The sequence below is a fragment of the Leguminivora glycinivorella genome, chromosome 3 (assembly GCF_023078275.1).
Source record: "Leguminivora glycinivorella isolate SPB_JAAS2020 chromosome 3, LegGlyc_1.1, whole genome shotgun sequence".
NCBI lineage: Eukaryota > Metazoa > Arthropoda > Insecta > Lepidoptera > Tortricidae > Leguminivora > Leguminivora glycinivorella.
Genome location: NC_062973.1, coordinates 4,220,595 through 4,246,668, shown reverse-complemented (window position 1 = coordinate 4,246,668; position 26,074 = coordinate 4,220,595). Strand labels below are relative to the sequence as shown.

Sequence of the window (26,074 nt, the reverse complement as noted above, 5' to 3'; positions counted from 1 at the left end):
CTATTAAATAGAACCCTAAAACGGTTATAAATTTACGCTGCGCTTTTGTTCTCACTATCTAGCTCGAGCTAGCTCCGTAGCCCATTAACAGTATATTATCTAGCTCAGAAACTAAAGAAGCTTAGCATTAAGCTTTAATAAAGAAAATACCTTGTAAACTTTATATAGATGAAGAAAGAAAAAATACCCCCTATATAGTGAACCGATTTTCATGAAATATGGCTAAGAACACTCCCGACTAATTCAGCTTTCTAACAAAAAAAAAATCAAATTCGGCCACAGATAGACACACACACAGACAGACAGACAGACAAGCCAAACTTATAACACCCCGTCGTTTTTGCGTCGGGGGTTAAAAAACACACGAGAGCCAAAAACCGAATTCTTAACATAACAACGAGAATTATTGCATGTATAAATGCATAAAGAAACAAAGAGCCAGAATAAAAAAAAAAAACATTTCGTATGTGGGTAGTATGTAGAAAAAATTGGGTCACTATCGAATGTACCTTATCGCTAAACGACCATTTCAGTTAGATGACATAAAAGTTAAATATACGGTCAGCATAGAGTCAATTCAACCGCGACGACATAAAAGTATAATACACACTCAGCAAAGCGTCAATTTAGCTGAATGACTAAGAATTAGAATGGACAAGTAGTTAAACGTCTGGAAATATAAATAGCCCTTATGATTAGAATACCCAATAAGCCGAAAGTGATACAAGTTGATTGACATGAACACAGAACGAGTCAGTAGCATAACGTCATGAAATGTCTGAAATAAAATAATTAGTATACGTGTGAATTAGAATTTGTTTGTCATATTTAATTATGAAGACGTCACACAATCCAGACGTTTTGCTTCATGGGTATTTTGCGTTGCAAATGTTTTGCTACCGGACCATTTAGCGTTAATGTCAATTAAGTCATAAAGATATTCGAAGATAAAGAGGTTTTGCTACTAGCTCATTTTAAATTGTAACATTATGAGTTCCAGACGTTTTGCTAAATAGGCATTTAGCATTCATGTCTATGTGGTCACAACGACATAATACAATCCAGACGAAAATGATACGGACCCGAAAAATTGAACAGGCTTTTGTATTTTTTGAGGAAAGAATATTAACACTTTCGAAACCGGGCTCTACGCGGCGCTACGACATTTTCGCTACATACGGGGAAACCCATGTAATCGGCTACGCTTCTACGAGCGGTGTACCCGACAGTCGGGTTCTTGGTAGCGAAAGTGTTAATTGAGTATTATAGTTATTTGTTATACAAGGGTGCAAACATGTATTTTAACGCTAAGTGTGGTATTGAGAAACGATCAAGTGAAAGGATTCTATTGTTCAACCATGAACGAAAAAAATAGAATCCCGAACTTGGCGAGTTTTTCAACACGCGAGAAGTATTACATTTGCACCCAAAAGTTTTCCCCTCACTATAGCGAGGAAAGTACAATGCAAAAAAACGCGTTTATCACTGCTTCCAGTAGTTCCATAGGTGGTAAATCATCTTCGTCACCAGATTAAGCCACTTTTATTATTTTAAAGCAGAAATTTTGAAATTATTCAAGGTCAAATTACTTCCACTAATGGATAAAATGCGTTTTTACCCGCTGGTATTAAAGGATAAAACACGTGTTTCCGAGCTAGCAAGTGTTATTTCTGACACTGGCATGTCCGATTTATATCGAATCCATAGCTATACCGCACCGACCGGTCTGGCGCAGTCGGTAGTGAACCTGCCTGCTACGCCGCGGTCCCGGGTTCGAATCCCGGTAAGGGCATTTATTAGTGTGATGAGCACAGATATTCGTTCCTGAGTCATGGATGTTTTCTATGTATATAAGTATTTATATATTATATATATCGTTGTATGAGTACCCACAACACAAGCCTTCTTGAGCTTACCGTGGCCTCAGTCAATCTGTGTAAGAATGTCCTATAATATTTATTTATTTATTTATTTATTTATTATATTTAAACTTGAATACGGCCATTACTAAATATTGTTTTGTCCCTGTTTTCCTTGAATATTTTCCCCAGATTCTTCCTATTTTGTCCAACAATCGATATTTAAACCGAAACTCGTAAACTAAATTGGATTGTTGACTGACGCGGCATCAAGATTAGAGTGAACGAAAAAAAAGGCAATTTTTGTATTTTCTGATCACGCAATAGACGTTGAAATTAAGCCTTAATTTGATCTCAATCTTATCTTGATGAGCTGATGTTGAAATGACATTATTTCCTTTGTAAAACTTTTGACCAGAGGATGAAATGTTCAGTCTGTTAAATACTTCACTTATTCTTCAGTGATGGTGATATAAATTGACGATTAAAATATTTTGACACCGTTCTTTATGCACTGTTAAATAAACTAAATGGGCCATTTTTTTCAAAGTTGTCCACCCCTTTTTTTGTATTTGGAAATTTTTATGTGGTTTCCACTCAGAATCGCGAGCTCTTTCAATTCTAATAGGAGAAAAAAAGTGTCCCAAGGTCTTTTTCCCGTTCCGTTACCATTTTTTCATACATTTTGTATCGCGGTAACGGAATGGAAGGTTCAAAAAAATGTATAAAGAAATCTTGGGACATTTTTTTTCTCCTATCAGGATCGAAAGAGTAATAATCGCGTAAAAAATACCCATGTTACAAAAACTTTGAAAAAAATGGCCCAAGTAGCCAGTGAGGTTCTCAATCCGATGGTTACAGGTATTTTTTTTATACCACGTCATTGGCAAATAGGTACACGGCCCGCCTGATGGAAAACGGTCACATGCGCGCTGCCGACCCATTAGAAACTTGTACACTCCTTTTTTGAAGAACCCCATACTGTAGTTCATCGGGAATACCTCGGCAGGGAGCTCATTCCACAGCCGGCAGGTTTCCCCAGGTAGTGTTTGAAACTTTTGTATAAAACACCATTTAATTTTTACAAGTCACTTTTAGGTAAACGAAACATCCTATGAGACCCCTCACTGACGCCAATGGACCCCAGCGTGCGCAGCCGAAAGCACAAACGCTCACAAAACGAAACGCTCGTAGATATCTATCTCTATCGCTCTTGCGTATTGGCGCGACAGAGCCAGACTACCTTTCGCGCCGTTTCGTTTTCGTTTCACGTCGTAAAAATGCCATTCGGCTACGGAGCCAGGCTTCCTAGGGCTGAATTTGCCGCAAGGAAAATCTGATGATGACTCACTTATTAAAAATTGTCCTGTCATGATAATTCCTGATGCGGTCGGCCAATGCGTCCAAAGACGTCGCGCTGACCTCCCGCAGTCCATAGTACTGGGTCAGGTTGTACTCGATAGCCCAGTGGTGCTCGCCTCGGTTCGTCGTCACGTCTAGGTAGTATTGGGTGTAGTCCAACACCTGTTGAAACAAATAAACAACAAATGAACCAAAATTACGAGTGATTGACTTTTTTCGTGACCGGGTGGTCTAGTGGTAAAGACGTTAGGCGCGTAAGAAGCCGAATTCGATTGCTAACTCGAACGCCGGTGACCGTATATACTTTATATTTAGTTTATACTATTTTTTATACAAAATGTAATTTCACTAGATTTATTCTGACCGGGATATAGAACAACTTTCGGATTAAAAAAAAAACACAAATCGACGAGCACAAATTTAATGATTGATTGAATTAGCACGGTCTTCACAACTTTAAAATCATTGTAACTACATTGAAATATCGAAAACCAAAACAAAAAAAAAACAAAAAGCGATACTAAAAACAGCCTGATATAATAAACAAAGGTGTTAATTTTGACAATGACAGATTCTGGTCGAATCCTTATCGTGCCTTAATATTTTTTGTCCATAATTTAAATTAAAATTAGGCTAAAACTCATTTGTTTTATCTTAATTTTGATATCAAACGCGTTATAACTTTCACGTATTAATTAGTACGCTGACATGGGACTCAATTTACGTAGTTCGAATTCATCTGATTCGAACTTCTCCTTATACTTATTAAGACAAAGTTAAGATAAAATTAAGCCTGTATTTGGCTAAACAAGTATTATATTTCAAAGTCTAATCATAATAATGCTCAAATAGAAGTTTAGACAACTCCCTTTAATAGATGACAAACTTTGGCGCTCAGCAATCAACTCGAAGTTCACGTTCATAGTAAGTATTTTATAAAATACAAAGTTTATATTTTGGATAATTTTGATTAATTGAGATTAATACTGAACAATCATCATTTTGTTAAAGAAATATTGTTGTGTCTACTGTTGCTAGGCAGAATGATGGTTTTTCGACTACTTTTAGTAAGATTTTGTCGTAACTTATTTAAATAGTTTAGATCAGCATCGGCACTAATTTTGTTTTCTGTCACCATATCTATACACAATAGGTATATTAAACTAGGTATATTAAACAACCAAGGCACATCGTCTCCGCTGGCTTGGCCATCTTATAAGGTTGGGTGAGGATCGGGCAGTCAAGAGGGCCTATCTGGGTTGTCCAACTGGACGCCGTCCTGCTGGCCATCCTAAATATCGTTGGGCAGATAGAGTGGAGGCAGATCTCCGTGAACTCGGCGTCAACGAGGGCTGGCGAAAGGTCGCTATGGACCGCGTAAAGTGGCGTGCTCTTGTGTTGGAGGCCAAGACTCACTTTGGGTCGTCGCGCCAACAAAGTAAGTAAGTATATTAAACAATAGTAGGTGTGCTATAAACTGAAATACCTAAATAGATGACAGAAACTTGCAGAAACTAAATAAAAAGTGACTTGTCCCTTCAGTGGCCTATTTCACAACAGTGACACTTGTCGCCTAACAGAGACACTTGTCGTCTAACAGTGACATTTCGCCGTTCATTGCCAGTTCAACAAGGAAATATTTCCAAGTGTCAATGTCCCCGGATGTGCCCTTCAAACCTAAGGTGAACAGGCATCTTCTGGGCGAGCTCACTCCATCGTCGGCCACGCCTTTGCCGTTGGTTAGCCTGTCGCAAAGAGTAAGCTCATTTATTATTTTAAAAAATGTCACTGTGGTGAAATGACCGGCTGAAGACAAAATAGAAATTGCGGACGTCGAAGACTGGACATAAAAAACAAAAAAAAACCAAAGTTGTAATTGCTTATTAATAATATATCATTATTTCTTCCTTACCTTTCCATTATTGGAGTCAAACTTGTACAGCCTTAAGCCCGGATTGGATATGCTCCCCGCGCCCCGCGGGGTGACAGACGGCGCGAGGAATGCCCAGGACACCGGTCGACCTGAATAAAATAAACAATATTAGCTTCGGGCTATTTCATTTTATGCACGCAATAAAAATAATTGTTTAGACTTGAGGGAATGTAAAGATTTAGTAGATATATTTTTTTTTATTATTTACGTAATCACAAATTACATTTTGGAGTTTATATTCGAAATTTCTCAAAATTGAGACAACTTCTTCATAAGATTTATAAGGAAAAACCCTATGAAAAACTTTTCTTAATGTAAATGATTCTTCAGGTAGTTCTGGAAAGCTCACCTTCACTATACACAAGTCTGAAGGTATCCGTATGCCTATTTCCATAGAACTGGCCAACGATGACGTCACTAAAAGCCCCGATGAGGTGTATGAGCCTTTCGTCGGCTTGAGGAGTCTACTCGCCACAAAACCCCATGAAAGTCTTGTCTACTAGTAGAAGTGTTGATGAAAACGGATTCCTCTAACATAGCTTACCTTCACTGTACACAAGTCTGAAGGTAACGATGACGTCACTAAAAGCCTTGATGAGGTATATGAGCCTTTCGTCGGCTTGAGGAGTCTACTCGCCACAAAACCCAATGAATAACTTTTCTTGATGTAAATGATTCTTCAGGTAGTTCTGGAAAGCTCACCTTCACTATACACAAGTCTGAAGGTATCCGTATGCCTGTGCCCATAGAACTGGCCAACGATGACGTCACTAAATGCCCTGATGAGGTGTATGAGCCGTGCGTTAGCTTGAGGCGTCAGCTCGCCGCCGCCGGCCGCTGATGCGCTCCCAGCACCGTGACGCTCTTCTACGCCCGGGCCGGCGTGTGCTACTATGTACACCTGAGACAAAATAAGCACATATAAGTGTTTTGAATTATTCCCGGTTAACTAGTTTCATTAGACTTATATTGACCGGGACTTATGTCTATAGACAGTGACTACTTTTTAGATTTTTGTCGAACTTCCGATATTTCGACACAGTTATATGCATCATTAGTCATGATGACGGAAAACTGTCTTTAGTTAGCGGGTGGAAGTCAAAGTTGCAACGCGCTGTCTACATAATTTTGAGATCCACCCACCACCACCATCATCATCATCATTTCAGCTATTAGTCGCCCACTGCACTGCTAAGCATACGCCTCTCTTCGTGTACGCCACTTATTCCGGTCCTGGGCTAATCTCACCATCTTCAGTTTTCCGCGATCATGATGCATAAATATAATTATTAGGGCTGATTAAGATAGTACGATATCTTGCAATTTCAATACAATGCGGCATTTGATCGGTCAGCTGAATGGAATTAAATTTTTATAGTCCGCAGCAATTTATCTAAATTCACATGCGAGTTAAATCACATAAATAAGGGTCCTTACTATAAGGGCTCCTTAGATAAGGCCCACGGATAATAACTCTACCAAGAACTTTTAATATACCATTATCAGGTCTTGAAGTACATGAGAACTTTTACCTTTATTTCAATGATAGAATAAGTGAGCGGAATCGAATCTTAAGAGTACTTAAATGTCTTACATACAAATGAATAAGAAAATTGTGTTAAGCAAAGTAAACTTCCAAACTTATGGACGTAATTAAATATCAATCTACGAATATGGCAAGTAATTTTACTTTGACCACAGTATAATAAAGAGTACTATCGTACAGTATGGCCACTCCCGCTCCCTGCTGAAAGTGCCGCCCACCCCCTCTCGGTTACCTCACAGTTACCGCCCGTCAAAAACGCGAACAGTCGATCTGTCGAGCTTAGACTGTGTGCTAGGAACGCGCCTCTTTCATATATTTGATCGCCAGTGTCCGAAGTGTGCTTTGACTAATTTTTGCCAAAGTTTTAATAAATATATTGGATACAATATAACTTGCAACGGAGTCGTAAAATAATATCGTTCATTTTGATATCAAATTATTTAGCCCTGATTGAATAGCTATTCAGAAACTTTACAACAGATAATAAAGTGAATTCAATAAAGATATAACTTTATTTTTGCACGTAATACAAAAAAATAGGCTTTTATATCGCAAAATAAATTGCAAATAAAACATGAAACATTTATTATTCTATTAACGTCTTTTTGTAACAAAATTGGCATTCATTTTTCACTTTACATATCAAAGGAGAGACATCAAATTTATTATAACTTAAACACTTGCGAAATCACTCTTTTTACTAGTATAAAGAAAGCGTTCAAGTAAAAGTAAACGACTGAAATGGGGGAGTATTTTTAAAAGAAAATACACTGGCTGTAAAAAATGCAGAAGCCATTAACTCTTCGAGTGTCTCGCAACTCTCGCTGCACTAAAATGGGGCGAATGCGAGAAAAAAGAGATTTATTCTTATTTCATTGAATGCGCTTTACTGATTTACCTCGTCAGCAGAGAAATTTAGTGAGAATGAGTGATTTTCATATTTTAACAATCAATCGACTATTGCCACTCCTGTTAATTTAACGTTCCAGACTACGTGCTTGTTTCTGTAGTTGTCAATATGTTATAATTTCATAAAACAGGTTGTAATTATAACATTAAGTTTATATAAATAAATGTTATATAGTCGAAAAAGAAAAAAAAAACCTATCATGGATTCTCTTCTTTGCAATTGTTAATTTTTAGTGTAAATAGACGAAATCTATATGTATTGAAGTTACACTGTAAGGGCCAGTTGCATCAACCGCAGTTAAGAGACACATCAACGTGACGCACCAAAGTCTATGGATATTCCCATACAAAAAAAATTGCGGACGCTAAGTTCAGTGACTGGCGGTTTGATGCAACCGACACTTAGTTACACACACAATGACACTGAAATATTGATGGTCACAGAAGAAACTGGCCATCAATTAACACTGAGAAGTTTTAAAGAAAGTACAGTCGACAATGAAAGCTTAGACTGAACATAGACATACCTACGTCTATCAAGAAACACATTCGCTCCTGTTTTACTTTCTATAAATCTGGGTGAACACAATATGAAATTCTAGGTCAACGACCCCGAAATATAATGCCAGTCCCTGATATATTTTCACGCTATTCGCACATTATTTCGGACCCTTGGGGCCATGACTGATGCGGCACGTCTAAAATGTCTCGTCTCGACTTGTGTACAATAAAGATAACTCAAAGGTCAAAAGATAAATACCTAGTAAAAGAATTTTTGCAGAAGTAAATCGCCCGAATATCTGAATTAGGCCGAGAAACCGAGCATTTTTACGGAATTCAGGGTTCAGCAAAATATTCTCAATTAAATATTCTCAAGCAGACTTCCTTGTGTTATTAATTCCTGAGAATCCTGAGTACGTAATAATAGTTATTATTTTTACACGAGCGATAAATTGTGCGCTCGTGTAACAGTTTGTGAAGGTTCAAGGAACAAGGAAAAAGTAAATTAAGCACAAATTAGTAAATAAATGTGTTATTTATATCAAATAAAATCAAGTCCGTTGTCGGCCGTTAGCCAAAAGTTTCTAGAATGATGTTCACTCAGCACCATCGGAAAGACTGACTTTGAACAAAGAAGCAATGTTCCGCATCGAGACAGGGCTCCGTGGAAGTGAAAAAACGTGATGGTAAGTTAATATACCGGCGGCTTAAAGACTTTCGGTTGCAGCACCAGAGTTCCTCCACCGTCCCAAAAGCACGCTATTTACCTATTACTGATGATCCTGAGTAAAAATCATCGCTTTTGAAGAGCTGACTTTACACAAAGACGCGGTGGTCTTTGGTGCTGAAAATGCTGTAATCTTTGGAAGACTTTAGGCTTCGAGTCGTCGCTGTATAGCAGTTACTAACTTACCATCTCGTTTTTCCTCCTCGCCTTGCTAAGCACTTGTTCTAACCAACTCCCATTGAGCCCTGCCCCGATGTGAACCATCAGTCCGAGTTCCTCCACCGGCCCAAAGCACGCTGTTTAGATTACTGATGATTTTCATACAGCGCCAACAGCGCCATCGAAAAGACTGACACTGAACAAAGAAGCAATGGTCTTTGGTGTCTGTCCTCCGAAGTCTTCGGGTCACCACGCCACAACAGTAATCAAGTAAGACGGAGGTTAACTTACCATCTCGTTTTTCCTCCTCGCCTTGCTAAGCACTTGTTCTAACCACTCCCACTGGGCCCGGCCCCGGTGCGGGCCGTCAGTTCGAGTTCCCCCGCCGGCCCAAAGCACACTGTTTAGAACCACGATGCGCAGCTTACTGTGGGACTGCTCTATTGTGTAGTAACCACCTGAAACAAACGACCCCGTTAAAAACATTTATGTAAAACTAGCTTTTTCCCGCGGCTTTGCCCGCGTACTGAAAGTAATCTTATTCAACCCACCATTTCAACATTTGAATAATTTTGAAAAATCCTTTTTTAGTGCTTCTCTACATGCAACCATGGGCTTCTTTTCTTATGTGGAATCTGCGTGCCAAATTTGGAATTTCTAGGACCAGCGGTTTCGCCAGTGCATTGATATGTCAGTCAGTCAGTCAGTTATATTTTTAGATAGTCTTCTTTTATATTTTTAGATAATCACCGACCGTGTGGAAAAGACTAAGTACTAATACTAGCATTTTAGCTAGGTTGAAGAAGAAGAAGAAGAATGACCACCGGGTGGTCCAGAGGTAACGATGTTAGCCGCGTAAGTTGAAGACCAGTTTGATTCCCCTCTTATCCACCGCAAAACGTGGTCGCTTTTTCTTTCGTGTACATGATATCTATTTCAGTTTACAAATATTGACGTGAAACCGAAAACCAGGTGTAACGAAAAGTGTTATGGCGCGACGGCTTATATCTCTGTAACTATAATACCCATATAAACAATTTTAATATAAATGTGTAGAGGAAAGTAGCCATTACTCGCACATACATAGTTTGCTGATATAGGTGGCGCCACTTTTGCGGTAGAAGCGTTCCATTCGGGCCAAAAATGACGTTTTTTGTAGTGTTTGATTAACAATTACTCACAAAAATTGTACTGTACCGTACCATAAAATGATATTGATAGATAGAACTAATAGTGCTGTTTTATCGAAATATTATAAAAAAACTCGCCAAAGACAAGTGCTCATTCATTTTTTGGCGGGACGTTGTTGAGTTTTTGAAAGATGTCGTTTAATTTTCACGAAATTCAGTACATGACAAAAAGGGCGCGTGAACGATGTATTGTGTCATTAGTATATTGTTTCTTGAAATCAATAACGTACTGGAACGATATTTGTTACTTACCCTATTTGCACAGTTTCAAGTAGGAGTAGGTGACCTTTGGCGTTGATTTACATTTAATACTCGCATGTTTGTGTTGAACCTATTTGTGGATCAAATAACTGCTACCTTGAACCGAAATCTAGGTGGGTGTAATATAGCAAAGTTACTAAATGTCTGCAGTCTGGGTGGGTGTAAGTAAAGGCGGTACTTTCAGCGGGGAGCATGAGTGGCCATACTGTACGATAGTACTCTTTATTATACTGTGTTACACAGTTTCTATAGTAGTGTAAGTTACCACTCAAAGTGTTTGGTTTCTTTGGACATCTGAGCAGGACTGCACCAGATAGTCTAGAGAATCTCATAATCACGGGATGCATGACAAGGAAGCGAAAAAGTAGAATAGAATATGCATGGGCACTAGCGTTGAAAATGACATGGGCGGAAAGAATGACGTCTGTGACACAGACCACATTGCAGACCAGGGTGCGTAGCCGAATGGCATTTCTCCGACGCCAAACTAAAACGAAACGCCGCGCCAGTTAGTCTGGCTCTATCGCGCCAATACGCACGAGCGATAGAGATAGATATCTACTAGCGTTTCGTTTCGTGAGCGTTTGTGCCATTCGGCTACGCACCCAGCATGCACTGGGCCCAGGATCCAGTAGCGTGGAGAGTGGGTGACGAGTGTCCACAGTCGTTACGCCCCACAGCCATGAAGATACAGCGAAGAAGAGTAAGTTACCAGTGTGGAAGGTCTGCAGCGCCTCTGTGGGCAGCCACTGCATCCACATATCGACCAGCTTCCTCGACGGCGCGGGGTCGTTGTGACCCAGCGCCGGGAACACGAATTGGCTGCTGAACGTGCGACTCAGGATGTCCGTCACGTTGCGGACCGCTTCCAGCTTGTATTCTTCTGTTAGGTGCTCCATGGTTGATGAGAGGATGTCGCTGGAAAGAATATAACTATTAATCTTATATTACTTATAGGACATTCTTATACAGATTGACCGAGTTCCACGGTAAGCTCAAGATGGCTTGTGCTGCAGGTACTCAGAAAACGATATATATGTATATAATATACAAACACTTATATACATAGAAAACATCCATGACTCAGGAACAAATATCTATGCTCATCACACAAATAAATGCCCTTACCGGGATTCGAACCCGGGACCGCGGCGTAGCAGGCAGGGTCACTACGCGCTAGGCCAGACCGGTCGTCAATCAAATCAATCAATCTAATGGAAGAGATAATTACTCAAGCTGACGGGTTAGCGTTTGCTAGTCGGGACCATTTCGTGGTAACTTATATGTTTAATTTTTCTTTTATTGCTGTTTCTGTTATCTACTTGTGTATGTTTGTAGTTATCACGAATAAATAAACGATTGATTATTTGAATGACAACAACATCATGATTGGAAAACATCGTGAGGTAACTAGACTAATCCCAATAAGGCCTAGTTACCTACCCATTGGGTCGCTTTCGTAAAACTAATGCTTACTCAGAATCTTGGGATTTAGTTGTCAAAGCGGACCCCCGGCTCCCATGAGCTGTGGCAAATGCCGGGATAACGCAAGGAGGATGATGATGTGATTAATTGAATGATTGAAGTTGATGTTTTGTATAAGGCCTTAGTGCGCGCTTATATTGGGCGTGCGGCGTGATGTCAATTGAAGCTCATACAAGTGTGCTGACTGTGTCGACGCTCCATAGGGTGGACGCACGCTCACCCGCCCCACTGCACGCCCCGTCGAACGCTCCGCTCCGGGCGTGCACTCAGGCCTTACATTTATTAAGGACTCAGAGTTAGCTAATTCTTGGTATTGACTAAATATAAAATACTAGTAGAAAATATCCAGAAAAGCACAGATCTTTTCTCTGTTTTTAAGATTGTAGTAAAAGCTTATTCTTGGTATTGACTAATGCCCACTTGAACCAACCACTTAACTCGGGGTTAGTGGGCTGTCAACTGTCAAATTCCATATAAAATGGTGGGTTAACCCTCCATTGGCGCCAAGTGGCCCTAAATACTGAGGGGAGAATATCCAGAAAAGATCTTTTATTCACAGATCTTACTGTAGTAAAGATCACAGTCTAGCCTTGCTCAAGTTTTTTGTATTATAAATGGGTTTACTGATAGCCACATAGTACCAAGGTAAATTAAGAAAAGAGCAGGTTACCTGAAACCAAAAAACTTTAGAGATCTGCGAGCCACATCATCATGTGTGTGTAGTTTATTATTGACAATATGTATTATTTGCTACATTTATGTTTCATTTTCAGTTACCTTTTTTTTTAAAGCCTGCACCCACTACTCTTTCTGTTTAGCCTGTTGGTTGACTGGTAGAGAATGTCTTTAGGCATTAAGTCCGCCATTTGTACTTTATTTGTTATATTGTGCAATAAAGTTTAAATAAATAAATCATCAAACACATGGAGATGGCCGAGAAGTGAATAGCTGACGGGTCTTAGGATCGTAGGAATTAATTGTACAAAAGAATAAAGATCCCTATGGGTCGAAGTATATCCGTCAGGGCCCCCACAGATATAAGATAAGATAATCCTCGTAATAAATATTACGAACTACAAACCAGTGTTTAAAGCTTACTTTCAATCGGATTTTTTTTTTTTTTTTAGTATAGATAGGTAGACGTTTGACCACGATCACACCTGATGGTAAGTGATGATGCGGTCTACGGTGGAGCACGCTTACCTATGAGATACCTATTTACTCTTAATCTCTAAACCGTTTATTCTAGAAAAATATCGAGCTAAACAATAAATGTGCACTAATGCATACTGTCGTCCCAATCAGCACGTCTCATCAATAAGGTTCTTTTTGTTATATAATTGGTTTATTTTCTGGAAGGCTACGTAACCCGAACTAGGGTTGTCGAGTGTGGGCTGGGGATTATTTTATTAGAAACACGTGTTGGATTTACTGAGAAAATCGTTCTGGAAATAGCTCTGTTGTATTGTAAATGACAATGATCGAATGATATGTGGGATTTTTATTATTTGATTTATTTGATTAAATGGGTCTAAGTATACATCATGACGTCATATATTATCATGTTTTATTTTTATACTTTGAGAAAAAAATTCTTTATCATATATAGTGGCTCCCTTCAGACACACAGTCGTAAGGCTTAGAAATATGGTATATTTACAAAAGTTACATTTTAACAACGGTTATGATTTATGATATCTCATACCTACAGGTACACTGAGAGAAAAAACAAACAGTTTTCATGTTCGTTCAACAAGTTTTTTGGTTATTAAAATAGCGCCTACGTGCTCTTTGGTTCAAACAACAAGCTACTTGTCATTTGAATCGGCAATATATTTGAATCAACAAGTCGATTTTATAAAAACAACCTGACACATATTGTTTTAAAAATACGTTTGGCTGATTCAAACGGATAAACCGCAACAAGTCGAACTTGTTAAATTCACAATGCAAATTTCTCTCAGTGTACAGAGGAGATTTTATTTAAATAGTAATATTCCCCGTGTGGTGACGGGTCAAGAATTTCACCACCCCCTTTCTTCCCGTGGGTGTCGTAGAAGTCGACTGTGGGATATGGGTTAAATTGTGGCGTAGGCGAGAGGCTGGCAACCTGTCACTGCAATGTCACAATTTCGATTTCTTTCAACCCCTTTTTGCCAACAGTGGCACTAAAACTTGGTAGTTCATGTGCTCTGCCTACCCCTTTATGGGATACAGGCGTGATTATATGTATGTATGTAGTAATATTCGTTACTAACGTAGAGCCAGACGCAGTTGCACACGGTTTTTTATTTAAATTACCTATTTAGTTTAATTTATGGTACAATGAAAAAGTAAAAATGTCGGACTGGATGCATTAGGGTATTCACGCTGCCGGTGTATCATGCTTCCAATCTTATCACTTATCCACGTGGATAAGACATCTGTCACTCTCACACTGACATACTTGCCAAAGTGTGACGGATACTTTATGCACGTGGATAAGTGATAAAATTGGAAGCATAATACGCCGGCTGGGCTGTCCTACAATAATTGCGTCTGTGACAAAGGCCACATTGCAGGCTAGCGTGAACTGAGCACGGGATCAAGTCGCATGGAGAGCACTGGTGATGACTGACTACAATCGTCACTTCCCTCAGTCATGAAGATATGATGAAGAAGAAGAAAAAAAATCTTTATTATTTACTAAACTAAAATTCACAATCCTGCGCACTAAATTGACAAATGACTGACAGATGAAATGTTACCAGGAACAGTGAAATAAAAATAGTAAAGGGTATATGTCGATAACAATATATCGACAAGTTGTAAAGTACAAATAACAGACTAGTTTAAATCAAAAATACGTATGTTATTTTTAAATAAAAGGTAAACATTTTGGTTTGTTCGGTTTTCGAGGTAGTGTATGGATAAAATGCGTTTTTACCCACTAGTTTTATTGCATAAAAAGGTATCCAAACCAGCAGGTAAAAAAAAAATATCTTGTCCGACGATAACTAGTCTTTATTATAATTATAAAATATTATTCATTCCCAGGCTCCGTTATTTCGTCATTTTCATAATCATCATCATCATCAGTTACATTTATAATAAAACGACATTGTCCACTAAATTGTCGAGTTGTAACATTTTGTCCTCGGTTTTTATTATGTGATTTACACAATCTTTCCATCTTTCGGCTGTAACACAATAATTGTAATAATTCATTTGTAAAGATTCAATAAACTATCATAATAAGTAAATATATAAACTTCATTTATATTACTGCTGGTTTGAAATTAACATTTTATATCTAATTAGGGGTATACGTCTCCACTACAGACCTTTTGATCTGTCGAAATCACAGAAAAAGTTGGTATATTGATTAATAGATCAAATTGCCAGTTTGATTGTACCGTCTGGGTGCACCTTAAATTTACGGTGTAATAATAATTTTAATATCGCTTCTCGGCCTTTTGGCTAAGATCAAAGTGTAGTAAAGTGTAATATCGATAAGAACGACACTAGCCAAACTGTGGCAACATTTGTTCACACTTACTTGTCAATTTGGTCCGTAGGATTATGAATTTTAGTTTAGGTTATGTTTTACTGCTGGGCAAATAACTCCTTTTTCTTCCACACGTCTCGGTTTATGGCAATGTTAGGTCAATATTTTCAAAAGATGTCAATATTGTGCCGCCATCTCATCAGTCTGCTGTCACAAGGTCACAACACACTAAGTTTGATGTCCAAGCGGTAATTTTCTTAACCCACAGGTCGATCGTCATATAAAATTGACGACCGGTCTGGCTCAGTCGGTAGTGACCCTGTCTGCTAAGCCGCGGTCCTGGGTTCGAATCCCGGTAAGGGCATTTATTTGTGTGATGAGCAGAGATTTGTTCCTGAGTCATGGATGTTTTCTATGTATATAAGTATGTATTTATCTATTTAAGTATGTATATCGTCGCTTAGCACCCATAGTACAAGCTTTGCTTAGTTTGGGGCTAAGATGATCTGTGTAAGGTGTCCCCAATAAAAAAAAAAAAAATCATGGCAGATATATCCGGCCCAGGCCCCGTAGTCGAATGGCATTTCTGCGACGCGAAACGAAATCAAAACGCCGCAGAAAGGTAGTCTCTGTCGCGCCAATACGCAAGAGCGATAGATATGGATAGCTACGAAAGAGTTATTATCGTGAGCGTTTCGTGCGCGTTTGTGCATTTGGTTACGCACACAGACCCATTTAAGCTCAGCTGCTCTCGGGGTTACGTCAGCTTCTTTTGTTTTCGAGCGCAAAACGTAAGGATATTATTTATTATTATATTATTTATTCTAGAAAAGTCACCAGCGTTGTGGCAGCCCTTTGTTGAAAGGAGTAAATAATCCCATCATGACGAACCCGATACTCAGCCGGCGGCGCATTGTCTCTACGAGTCTCTTTTTATACTAATTGTACTTTTTCCTGTTACTCGGCAGTACTTCGCTTTTTGTGAGGAGAATTCGAGATAATAATATACAAATATTAGATAATAATATACAAAAATTTTTTCGCTAGATGGCGCTACTACTGGTGACATCGACCCGTAATAGCTCTCTATAAATAATGCGTTATAAATTAAATTGTCATGTTAATCTTCACAAACTAAGACTTTATGTGTTCAGTTGACTATAAAAACGTTGTGTGCGTGTTTTCAAGTTAAGAAATGGTGAATCATCATAATAAACAGTGACACTCGAAGTTATTGAAAGAACAGTGATTTTCGGCATAAATCGGACAAATTAAGTGGTGTTAGTTGCGTCTATAAAGTGTTTTTCATGACTTAGTTATTAATATCGGATAAACAATAACAACATTCCAGTTTATATAGTGAATTCGCAGTGTATTTTTGAATATAAGCAAATAATATTCCGTTGGGTAGGAAAAGTACTGTTATACAGCGCCATCTAGGGACATCAGATAGTACTACGATACTCTGTTACAGCCCACCACAATTAAAAAGCGGTCGCGGCGAAGCACGCCATCTAGCGGTCAAGGCACGTACTCTTATGCGACCACGTACGCTAGGAACGCGGTCGCATGTGGTAGCGCAGGCGCATACTAAGGATTTTACAAGCATTTTGATATTACCAGGAGATGGCGCCAGTAGGCACAGTATCTTATACTATTAAACGAGCAATTCTTGTATATTTATTTATTTATTTATTTATTTATTTATTTATTTATTTATATATACCGACGATCTCGGAAACCGCTCTAACGATTTCGCTGAAATTTGTTTTGTGGGGGTTTTCGGGGGTGAAAAATCGATCTAGCGTAGCCTGAGATCCCGGAAAACGCGAATTTTCGAGTTTTCTTGAGTTTTTCTTTCGCATTTGTAAACGTAAAATATGGTCCTTAATTTCGCCGCGCGCGCATCGATTCCGCGTAGCTCAGTCGCACGAGGTCGGTCTAATGTACGCAGATAGATCGTAGGTGTCAGGGTTTCGAATCCCGGCCAGAAATTAAGTTTTTGTTTTTTGTCTTTTTTTTTGTTTTTGTATTTATAAGAGTTTTTTTTTTATCTAAAGACGTGATATATTAAAATAGAACCGAGCGAAGCTCGGTCGCCCAGATATTGTGCTAAATGTAAACGCGATCTGCGCGAGAAACCGACATTGAAATGCTCAAAGTGCAAAGCGGTTTTTGATATTGGATGCGCAGGCAGAAGCACTAAACTTTTCAATTTAATGTCAGCAGATAGGAAACAGGCATGGATATGTATACCGTGTCGTACAAATCTAAAACAAGGAAATAATTCCAACCGGCGCTCTACCACTACGACTCCCATCTTAGTAAAAAGCACTGAGGATAAGAATGTTACACTTAGGAGGAAAAAGGACATACGCACATCTCCCGCATCTACTAAGGTATGTGCGGCACAAACCAGCGCCTCTACATCTCAAGAGGAAATTACATTGAATATTCCTACTCAAAATTCGTTTGAATCCCTCCCAGACTCCCACTCGGACCCAGAAGATAACGAAGCTTCGACGACAGAACTAACAGAACACGAAGACAACGAAGCCCTCGAATCACCTCCGTCGTGTTCGTCATCCTTGGATAATAGCGCCAACAGCTTGCCAAACCTGGACTCTCAGGTTCAGACATACCTAGTAGACGACTTAAAACTACAAATAAAAACTCTTAAAGAACAGCTGTTGGGGGCAGACAACGAAGTACAAAAGCTACTTACTGAGAATTATGAGCTACAAGACACGTTAAGCGAAACGCGGAAAAAATGTGACTTTTACAAGAACTTGGTACAAAGTCAAACAGTGGGATCCCCTATTAGGACACCTATTAATAGATCTAGCAAAGTGAAGCGAAGCACAAAAAAATCACACTCACTCTTTCGGACTTCCTCTAGTTCTAGGATAGAAAAGAGACCCTTGTCATGCGATGGCTCACCTGAAAATATATCTCCGATCTCAACGCTAGAGCCCTTCAAACAACTAGTGGAAACAAATACACCTAGATTGAAAAAGTCTACGAATATACCACGAAAAGTACGTCACACACCTGAGTCTTCAAAAAACAGGATTCTTTTCTTCAGCGACAATAATAGGAACAAGATACTACAAATAATAAAAGGACAAGAAAGACTTCAGCATTTCGAGTATTGTCATCACATCCTGCCTAGTAGTGGGCTACAGGACCTGCTAAAAGCGGCGAGTGACCAGGCAAAAACCCTAACGAAAAAAGACTATTGTGTGATTCTGACAGGAGAACAAGATTTCTGCAACACACAAGACTATTATAAACTGGTGAAACAGACAGGAGAGGTGTTAAAGGAACTAAATAATATTACCAACGTTATTATCGTGTGTCCGACATACATATGTGGTGCTCTGTTGTTTAATGCTAGGGTAGACACTTTTAACACTTTTTTGTATAATGACATCATGAAGTACCAATACTCAACTTTTTTCGATCCTAACTTAAATCTTACCTATGAAATGTTCTCTTCGTGGAATGGCAAACTCAAAAATAGTGGTATGAGAAATATTATTGTTAGCTTACAAGACCACATAAATATAGTTGAAAAAACTAATCAATTATCTTTTTTTCGTGCCTAACGCGGAAGACAGATCTCTCAAACATTTTCCCAAAATGAATACTATACTACATGAAAATACTGTTGATGTAGAATACACTTATCTAAATATTTTTCACCAAAACCTCTGTGGCGTTAGCAATAAAACACATGAGCTGGAGCTGTATCTTGAGGGAACTGATGTAGAGTATGATTTCATCGGCATTACTGAACACTTTCTCAACAAAGCTACAGCTCCTCTATTTAATTTACATAATTATGATTTAATGTGCTATAATACCAGACCAAATAAAATAAGAGGTGGTAGTTTAATTGTTGGAAAAATGAATAAACTGGTCGAAGACCTGGTAATATGTAAGAAACTATATAAATGTGAAAGTTTTGAACTATGTGGTATTAAAGATATGTCAACGAATATATGTATATGTTGTTGTTATAGGAACCCGGTAGATAAAAATTTCGACACGTTTATGGATCGATTAGAGAAATTTTTGGAGCACTTTTTTGACAAAAAATGTTTGTTGGTCGGAGACTTTAATATCAATATTCTGAATGATACAAATAAGGCTACTGAATTTCTCTCACTAATTAAGCGTTACAACTTCAGGCACCTTATCAATGTACCTACCTTCAAACGAGATTCGACTTTTTCCTGTTTAGATAACATACTGACCAACCTGCCGAGGGACTGCGTGGTCTTAACAGCAGTCGATCACAATGGACTAGGTGACGGACATGCAGGAATCTCGTGCCGCCTAAAAGTCGAAAGTACGGGTAGCGCACTGAAAGAACAAATTTTGTACAGGGAAAGACGAACTCTCTCTGAAAAAAACAATGTTATGTTTAAGACTAAACTAATGCAACAAAACTGGCGCGCACTGGAAATAGACCAATTTATTGACAATTTTAACACGGCATTTACTTGTTCTTTTAAAAAACATAAGAAAAAAACAAACTTAAGGAAAGTAAACAAATTAATCTGGATAACCAAGGGCCTCAGAGTCTCGAGCAAGATGAAAAGGTTCTTGCTTAGTGGAAACATAAATAGTTTAGACAAATCTATTGCTGACTATAGGAAGAGGTACATACGCCTATATAGAAAAATTATAAACGCAGCAAAGAGGAATAGCATCACGCATGAAATAAAAAACGCTGCAAATATATCTAAATCAATCTGGTCAGTTGTAAACAAACATAGAAATAAGCTTCCAACTATCGGCTGCCAAAAGCTGCTACTTAAGATAGACAATAGAATCATAAGCGATCCTCACGAAGTGGCAGACACTTTCTCTACTGTATTTGATAAAGGCAACACTAGCATGGGCCAATTCCTGAACCCCAACTTAGCAATAAATATTTTAGTAAATAATAACCAAAGACAATATAATGACATACACTTCAATGAAACAAATGCCCAAGAAATTAGAAATATCGTAAAACATATGAAAAGTAAGAAATCTGTGGGATACGATGACATTCCTTTATCCATAATAAAAGAAAATCTGGATATTCTTGCGGAGTCATTAGCACACTTGTATAACAACTGCCTTTCACAGGGGTTATTTCCGGATCAATTCAAAATTGCCCGAATTATTCCCATCCACAAAAAAGGGCTAAAAACGGATCCAGCTAATTATCGTCCAATATCCCTGTTACCAACATTATCCAAGATTTTAGAGAAAATTGTTCTAAAAAAGCTTATGGCTCACCTATGCTCGAACGCGATCCTGAGTGAAACTCAATACGCATACCAAAAGTCTAAAGGTACCATTCAAGCGATTGACACATTAATAAATACTATAGTAAATAAATTAAACGATAAGCTCAAAGTAGCTGCAATATTTTTGGACCTAAGCTCGGCATTTGATATGGTCGACCATAATATACTCTTCGCAAAACTGGAGTTCTACGGCATTAGAGGCAAGGCCTTAAATCTTATACAATCCTACTTTCACAATAGAACGCAGTTCGTGGAAATAACAGATGTAGAAGGTGATCGGGAAAATGTTATAAAATCCAGACCCATTAAGCTAACGCGTGGAGTACCACAAGGCTCTATCCTGGGTCCAGTCTTTTTTGTGCTCTACACAAACGACTTGGTACAATTCATAAGAAGAGAATTGTCGGATATCAGCCTAATAGTTTTTGCCGACGATACAAATGCGATTGTAAGCGCTAATTCACTTGAGGCTCTGAATAGAAAAGCTAATCGTGCTCTGGAATTATTTGACTGGTGGTTTAGCTGTAACAACCTGAAGGTGAACTCGAGTAAAACTTGCGCCATGCTCCTGAAGTCTACAGTCAGACAAAAGGACCAACTGAATCTGTCGTTCTGTGGCCATAGAATAGAAAATGTAAGCAGTGTGAAGTTTCTTGGTATTCATATAGACGATTTACTCACATGGAAAAATGAACTAACGACCATAGAAAACTCAATTAGCTCAGCTTGTTATATCTTGCGAAGTCTGCGGTACATAGTGGAGCAAAAATACCTCAAAATGATATACCATGCACTAGTGGAATCAAAACTTCGTTATAGTGTCAAATGCTGGGGAAACAGCTATGACTATAACATGAATAAAGCCTTTATAATACAAAAGCGAGCCGTGAGAACTATAGTGCGAGTTCCACAAACACAGTCCTGTAAGGAATTTTTCCTCGATTTAAAAATTCTGACTGTCCCGTCCTTGTACATCCTTCTACTCCTCTCAGACTTGGTCAAAAATCTCAACGACTACGAGACCCCTGAGGAGAGGGAGATACGCCTAAGCACAAGAAGGAAATACCTACATTGTAAATTGCAGCCTAAGCTTAAAATAGTCACACACTGTGCCGAATATCAGAGTGTGCAGCTCTATAACAAGCTTCCCAGTGAGTGGAGAACTATCACTAGCCTTAGTAAATTTAAAAATAAATTAAAAACATTGCTGTTGAAGGAGTGCTTTTATTCTATCGAGGAGTTTACGACCTACTTTAGTAATTTGCCAATGTAGCTAATTTAATTAAATAAATACGTTTGATATTGTTCTGCATGTTAGATTAAATTATTTACTTTTTTAGATTTAAGGACTAGATTTAAGTAACATTCAAATACAATTGTAATATTGTTAATGAATTAATAAATAATAATAATAATAATAATATTTTGGCGACCCTCAGTAGAATTCCCTATAAGAGTAGTACATAGGTATATGTTTGTAAAAAGCAAAGAGGATCGAGTATTATAGATTTATAGAGTGTTAGTGTCAAAGTAAAATGTGTAATCACAGTGCATAGACTGCCATCTTCCGACACAGGCTGAAAGCTTTTGAACCTCAGTTTAGACAATTTGGTCCATATTCCTAGCTTAATATGAATTAAAATATCAAATATTAATATTAGGGCCATCTAGCCGAGCGTACCCCAAAGGTGTATCGCCATCTAGGTCACCGTACCTTTTTCTGTATGGTTTTGAAGTACGTATTTTTCTTAGACTTTAGCTGTCTATACGGAGTTACATTTAGTAATTTGCCAATGTAGCTAATTTAATTAAATAAATACGTTTGATATTGTTCTGCATGTTAGATTAAATTATTTACTTTTTTAGATTTAAGGACTAGATTTAAGTAACATTCAAATACAATTGTAATATTGTTAATGAATTAATAAATAATAATAATAATAATAATATTTTGGCGACCCTCAGTAGAATTCCCTATAAGAGTAGTACATAGGTATATGTTTGTAAAAAGCAAAGAGGATCGAGTATTATAGATTTATAGAGTGTTAGTGTCAAAGTAAAATGTGTAATCACAGTGCATAGACTGCCATCTTCCGACACAGGCTGAAAGCTTTTGAACCTCAGTTTAGACAATTTGGTCCATATTCCTAGCTTAATATGAATTAAAATATCAAATATTAATATTAGGGCCATCTAGCCGAGCGTACCCCAAAGGTGTATCGCCATCTAGGTCACCGTACCTTTTTCTGTATGGTTTTGAAGTACGTATTTTTCTTAGACTTTAGCTGTCTATACGGAGTTACATATGTCTTTGGTATAAAGTAACAACAAGGTAGACGTTTTTAGTAAGAAATGAAAGGTTTAAGTATGTAAAGGAAATCAAGGTGATTAACTATTTAATATTTATTATTCATAGATTTTATTTTCAAGTAATTTTTTCGTTTGTAATTATAACTTTACGTGAACATTATTAATTTCATAGAATGTTGACCCGATGTCGATCTGATAAAATGTTAATTTATTTATGTGCAATTTAGGTAAGTTTCATCCATTTTCAATGTTTAAGTGAATGTTCTATCTTGGGATTTAAATAATACAAGATACTTTCAATGACATAAAAATCATTAAAATAAATTAAATGTTAGCCCAGTTAATTCCGACTGTCAAATACTTTACTTCTGGGGGAAAGCTAGAGGCTAAAACGGATTAAAATATTTTCTGATTCCTTATAAAATTGAGTTGAATTACTTTAAACATCAACATTGTGCCCTGCCAGTCTCGGTAACTACGTGTGTGCAGTAAGTAAGAGGATGATCATGTAATGTAATGTACAACCACATTCACTGCATTGTCAGCATGCTTCAAAAAAAAAAAAAAAAACAGTGCGTCGAGTCGAGTCCCTCCGCGCGAAAGAAGTGAAACTTCGTAACCTAACCTCAAAAACATTTTGTCAAGTGACCATCACGTTTTTGTTTTTAGTAACGTCCATCTTTTTACTGTTTTAATATTTAACATTGCTGTTTGCTCACATTATTGAAGACATAAACTCATTTTGCACCCGATCTAAATATAAAACATATTAACACACAATATTGTCTTCGGTTACCGCGATAGTTACTCATGAAAGAAAACTATGGAAACTGTGGTTTTTTAATATTGTGTAAGTAGCTTTATTGATAGTGTGTGAACCTGCCTTAGAAATCTGTATTATTTATGGTCATGGTTCGTTAATATTTCTTAGGGTAGTTTCTGCTCATTGTAATTTTTCCTCAGTCACCCGTTGACCACGAACGCTGTAAAGTGTTCGAAACGTCGGGATGAATTGTAAATTCATTATACGCGATTTAATCCGTTTCCATAGTTTTATTTCAGATTAACAAACACATTCCAATTTATTTCTGTTCTGTCAATGAATGAATGGAATGAGTGAGTCGCGTTGAGCGCAACGACACTGACAGAATGTTACGCGCTGAGTGAGCGGCATTTCACGCAACGTAACAATGACTGGGTGTTACGCGCTGTCAGTTGAAAGTCGCATTAGAAGTTACACTTCAAAAATGAAGTTGAGGATGGTTGCAGGTGATCGTGTCTTTCACTCATCACGCTTTAAATATAGAATAGAATATAGAATATACTTTATTTAACATCAAATTGGACAAATACAAGATAGATAGGTACATACAACACAAACTCGATGCTAAATGGGATCCCACTCAGCATGTTGCCACGGCAAGCCGAGGCGCTGATTTTCAGTGGTACCCTGACTTAATAAACTAAGCTAACAACTAAACTAAAACTAAAACGAGTGACAGCACAAACATCAGGGAACAGTTAGGTATGAACTATACAAGTCAATAATTGACAGAGTGTCCACAAGATGCCACAATGACTGACAATACAATTAATGAAGGAAAAGACAGTAACACGAAACAAACACTCGACAAATGGATGCATAGATACATACACTTTGCGTTGAGTTCAAATCGCCGTAGCTCGTAGAAAGCAGTGTACAGTCAGCCAAGAAAGTGGTTTACCACTTTTCGACTCTATTTCAAACACGAAAAGAGGTAAACCACTTTTTTTGGCTGACTGTACACGACCACTTTAACCGACTTAATGGCATAAAAATGATGTAACTGTTCATATACCTATTTATTTATAAAGTGAAGGGTTGAATGCAAGCCAAATCCCCATTCTACCCTTAAAGGTTACCCTGAACTTTCACAGGAGGCCACTGAACCACTAATACACTTGTCGCGTGTGTACATTATAAGCTCTTATGACATTAGGCACTTAAGCCTTTACTTATCAAATCACTGTTTAAGTTATTTGATTCGAAGAAGAAAAGGCCGTAAGCGCCATTGGTCGAGAATTAGCAGAAATATGGGAATAGTGATTGATTGATGACATTTCTGTAATGATTGTTTAGATTATTGCGTTGTTTTTACGCTATGTTTTACGTTTCTGTAACACAGGATATCCTAGTACAGAACCCAAAGGCTTGTTTCTCCACTGTATATGTTTTTAAGTTAATAAATATTTCTATATTTCTATGTACTTAATACGAGTTTCTTTGATATTAAATACTGTAAATTAAAATGATTTTATCTACGCATTTTAAACGTCATGCGGCAAGTACACAAATACTTATTTACTTGGCAGATATTCCGCGAATTTGCACGAAGCGCTTTGCTTCTTCTTTTCTTATGCACACTGCCAAGGAGTGGAATTCCTTGCCGGCGGCTATATTTCCGAGCTCATATAACCCGGCAACCTTCAAATCAAGAGTGAACAGGCATCTTCTGGGCAAACTCACTCCATCGTAGGCCACGTATTTGCCTTTGGCTAGTCTGTGGCCAAGAGTAAGCCCATTTATAATAAAAAAAAAAATACCTACATATACAAATATTACGAAAAGCAAGCAAAATTACTTCCAACTTTTTTGCTGTTTTGGGTGTATATGAGTGGCAGTGATCGCTTACATCAGGTGACCTAGGGGGTTACCATGACGTACTAAAGACGTTCAGTTTAAGTTGAGAGAAAGGGACATAGCTATAGCAGTTACATAGCTCCGTCCCTCTCTCTCAACCTAAACTGAACGGCTTTAGCACGTCATGGTAACCCCCCTGTTCGCTCATTTGCCTACTATCGCATTAAAAAAAAAGTAATAACTTTGAACTACGCTGTTCTCAAACGTTTTTCTGTCGAAGCTACATAAGTATAATATTTTGAAGATCTTAAACCATATTTTTATTAGATAAATATTGTTTGTAAGTAGAACAGATGCAACAATAGCAAAAATATTCGTAGTTATCTAAAAACATTTACCTTTCTAAACATTACTCTAGT

At 37.9% G+C, this 26,074-nt stretch overlaps 1 protein-coding gene across 2 annotated transcripts in view; it reads right to left on the bottom strand.

The window, feature by feature from the left end:
- LOC125242630 (acid sphingomyelinase-like phosphodiesterase 3a) overlaps window positions 1-26,074 on the bottom strand; it is a 129,426-nt gene that overhangs the window by 1,539 nt on the left and 101,813 nt on the right. For both annotated transcript variants that reach the window (XM_048151451.1, XM_048151452.1), the window contains 5 exons: window positions 11,160-11,365; window positions 9,288-9,454; window positions 5,857-6,055; window positions 5,134-5,243; window positions 3,211-3,383 (listed from right to left, as the gene is read on the bottom strand). In XM_048151451.1, the coding sequence (XP_048007408.1) occupies window positions 3,211-3,383; window positions 5,134-5,243; window positions 5,857-6,055; window positions 9,288-9,454; window positions 11,160-11,365 (855 nt within the window). The remainder of the gene's footprint in view (window positions 1-3,210; window positions 3,384-5,133; window positions 5,244-5,856; window positions 6,056-9,287; window positions 9,455-11,159; window positions 11,366-26,074) is intronic.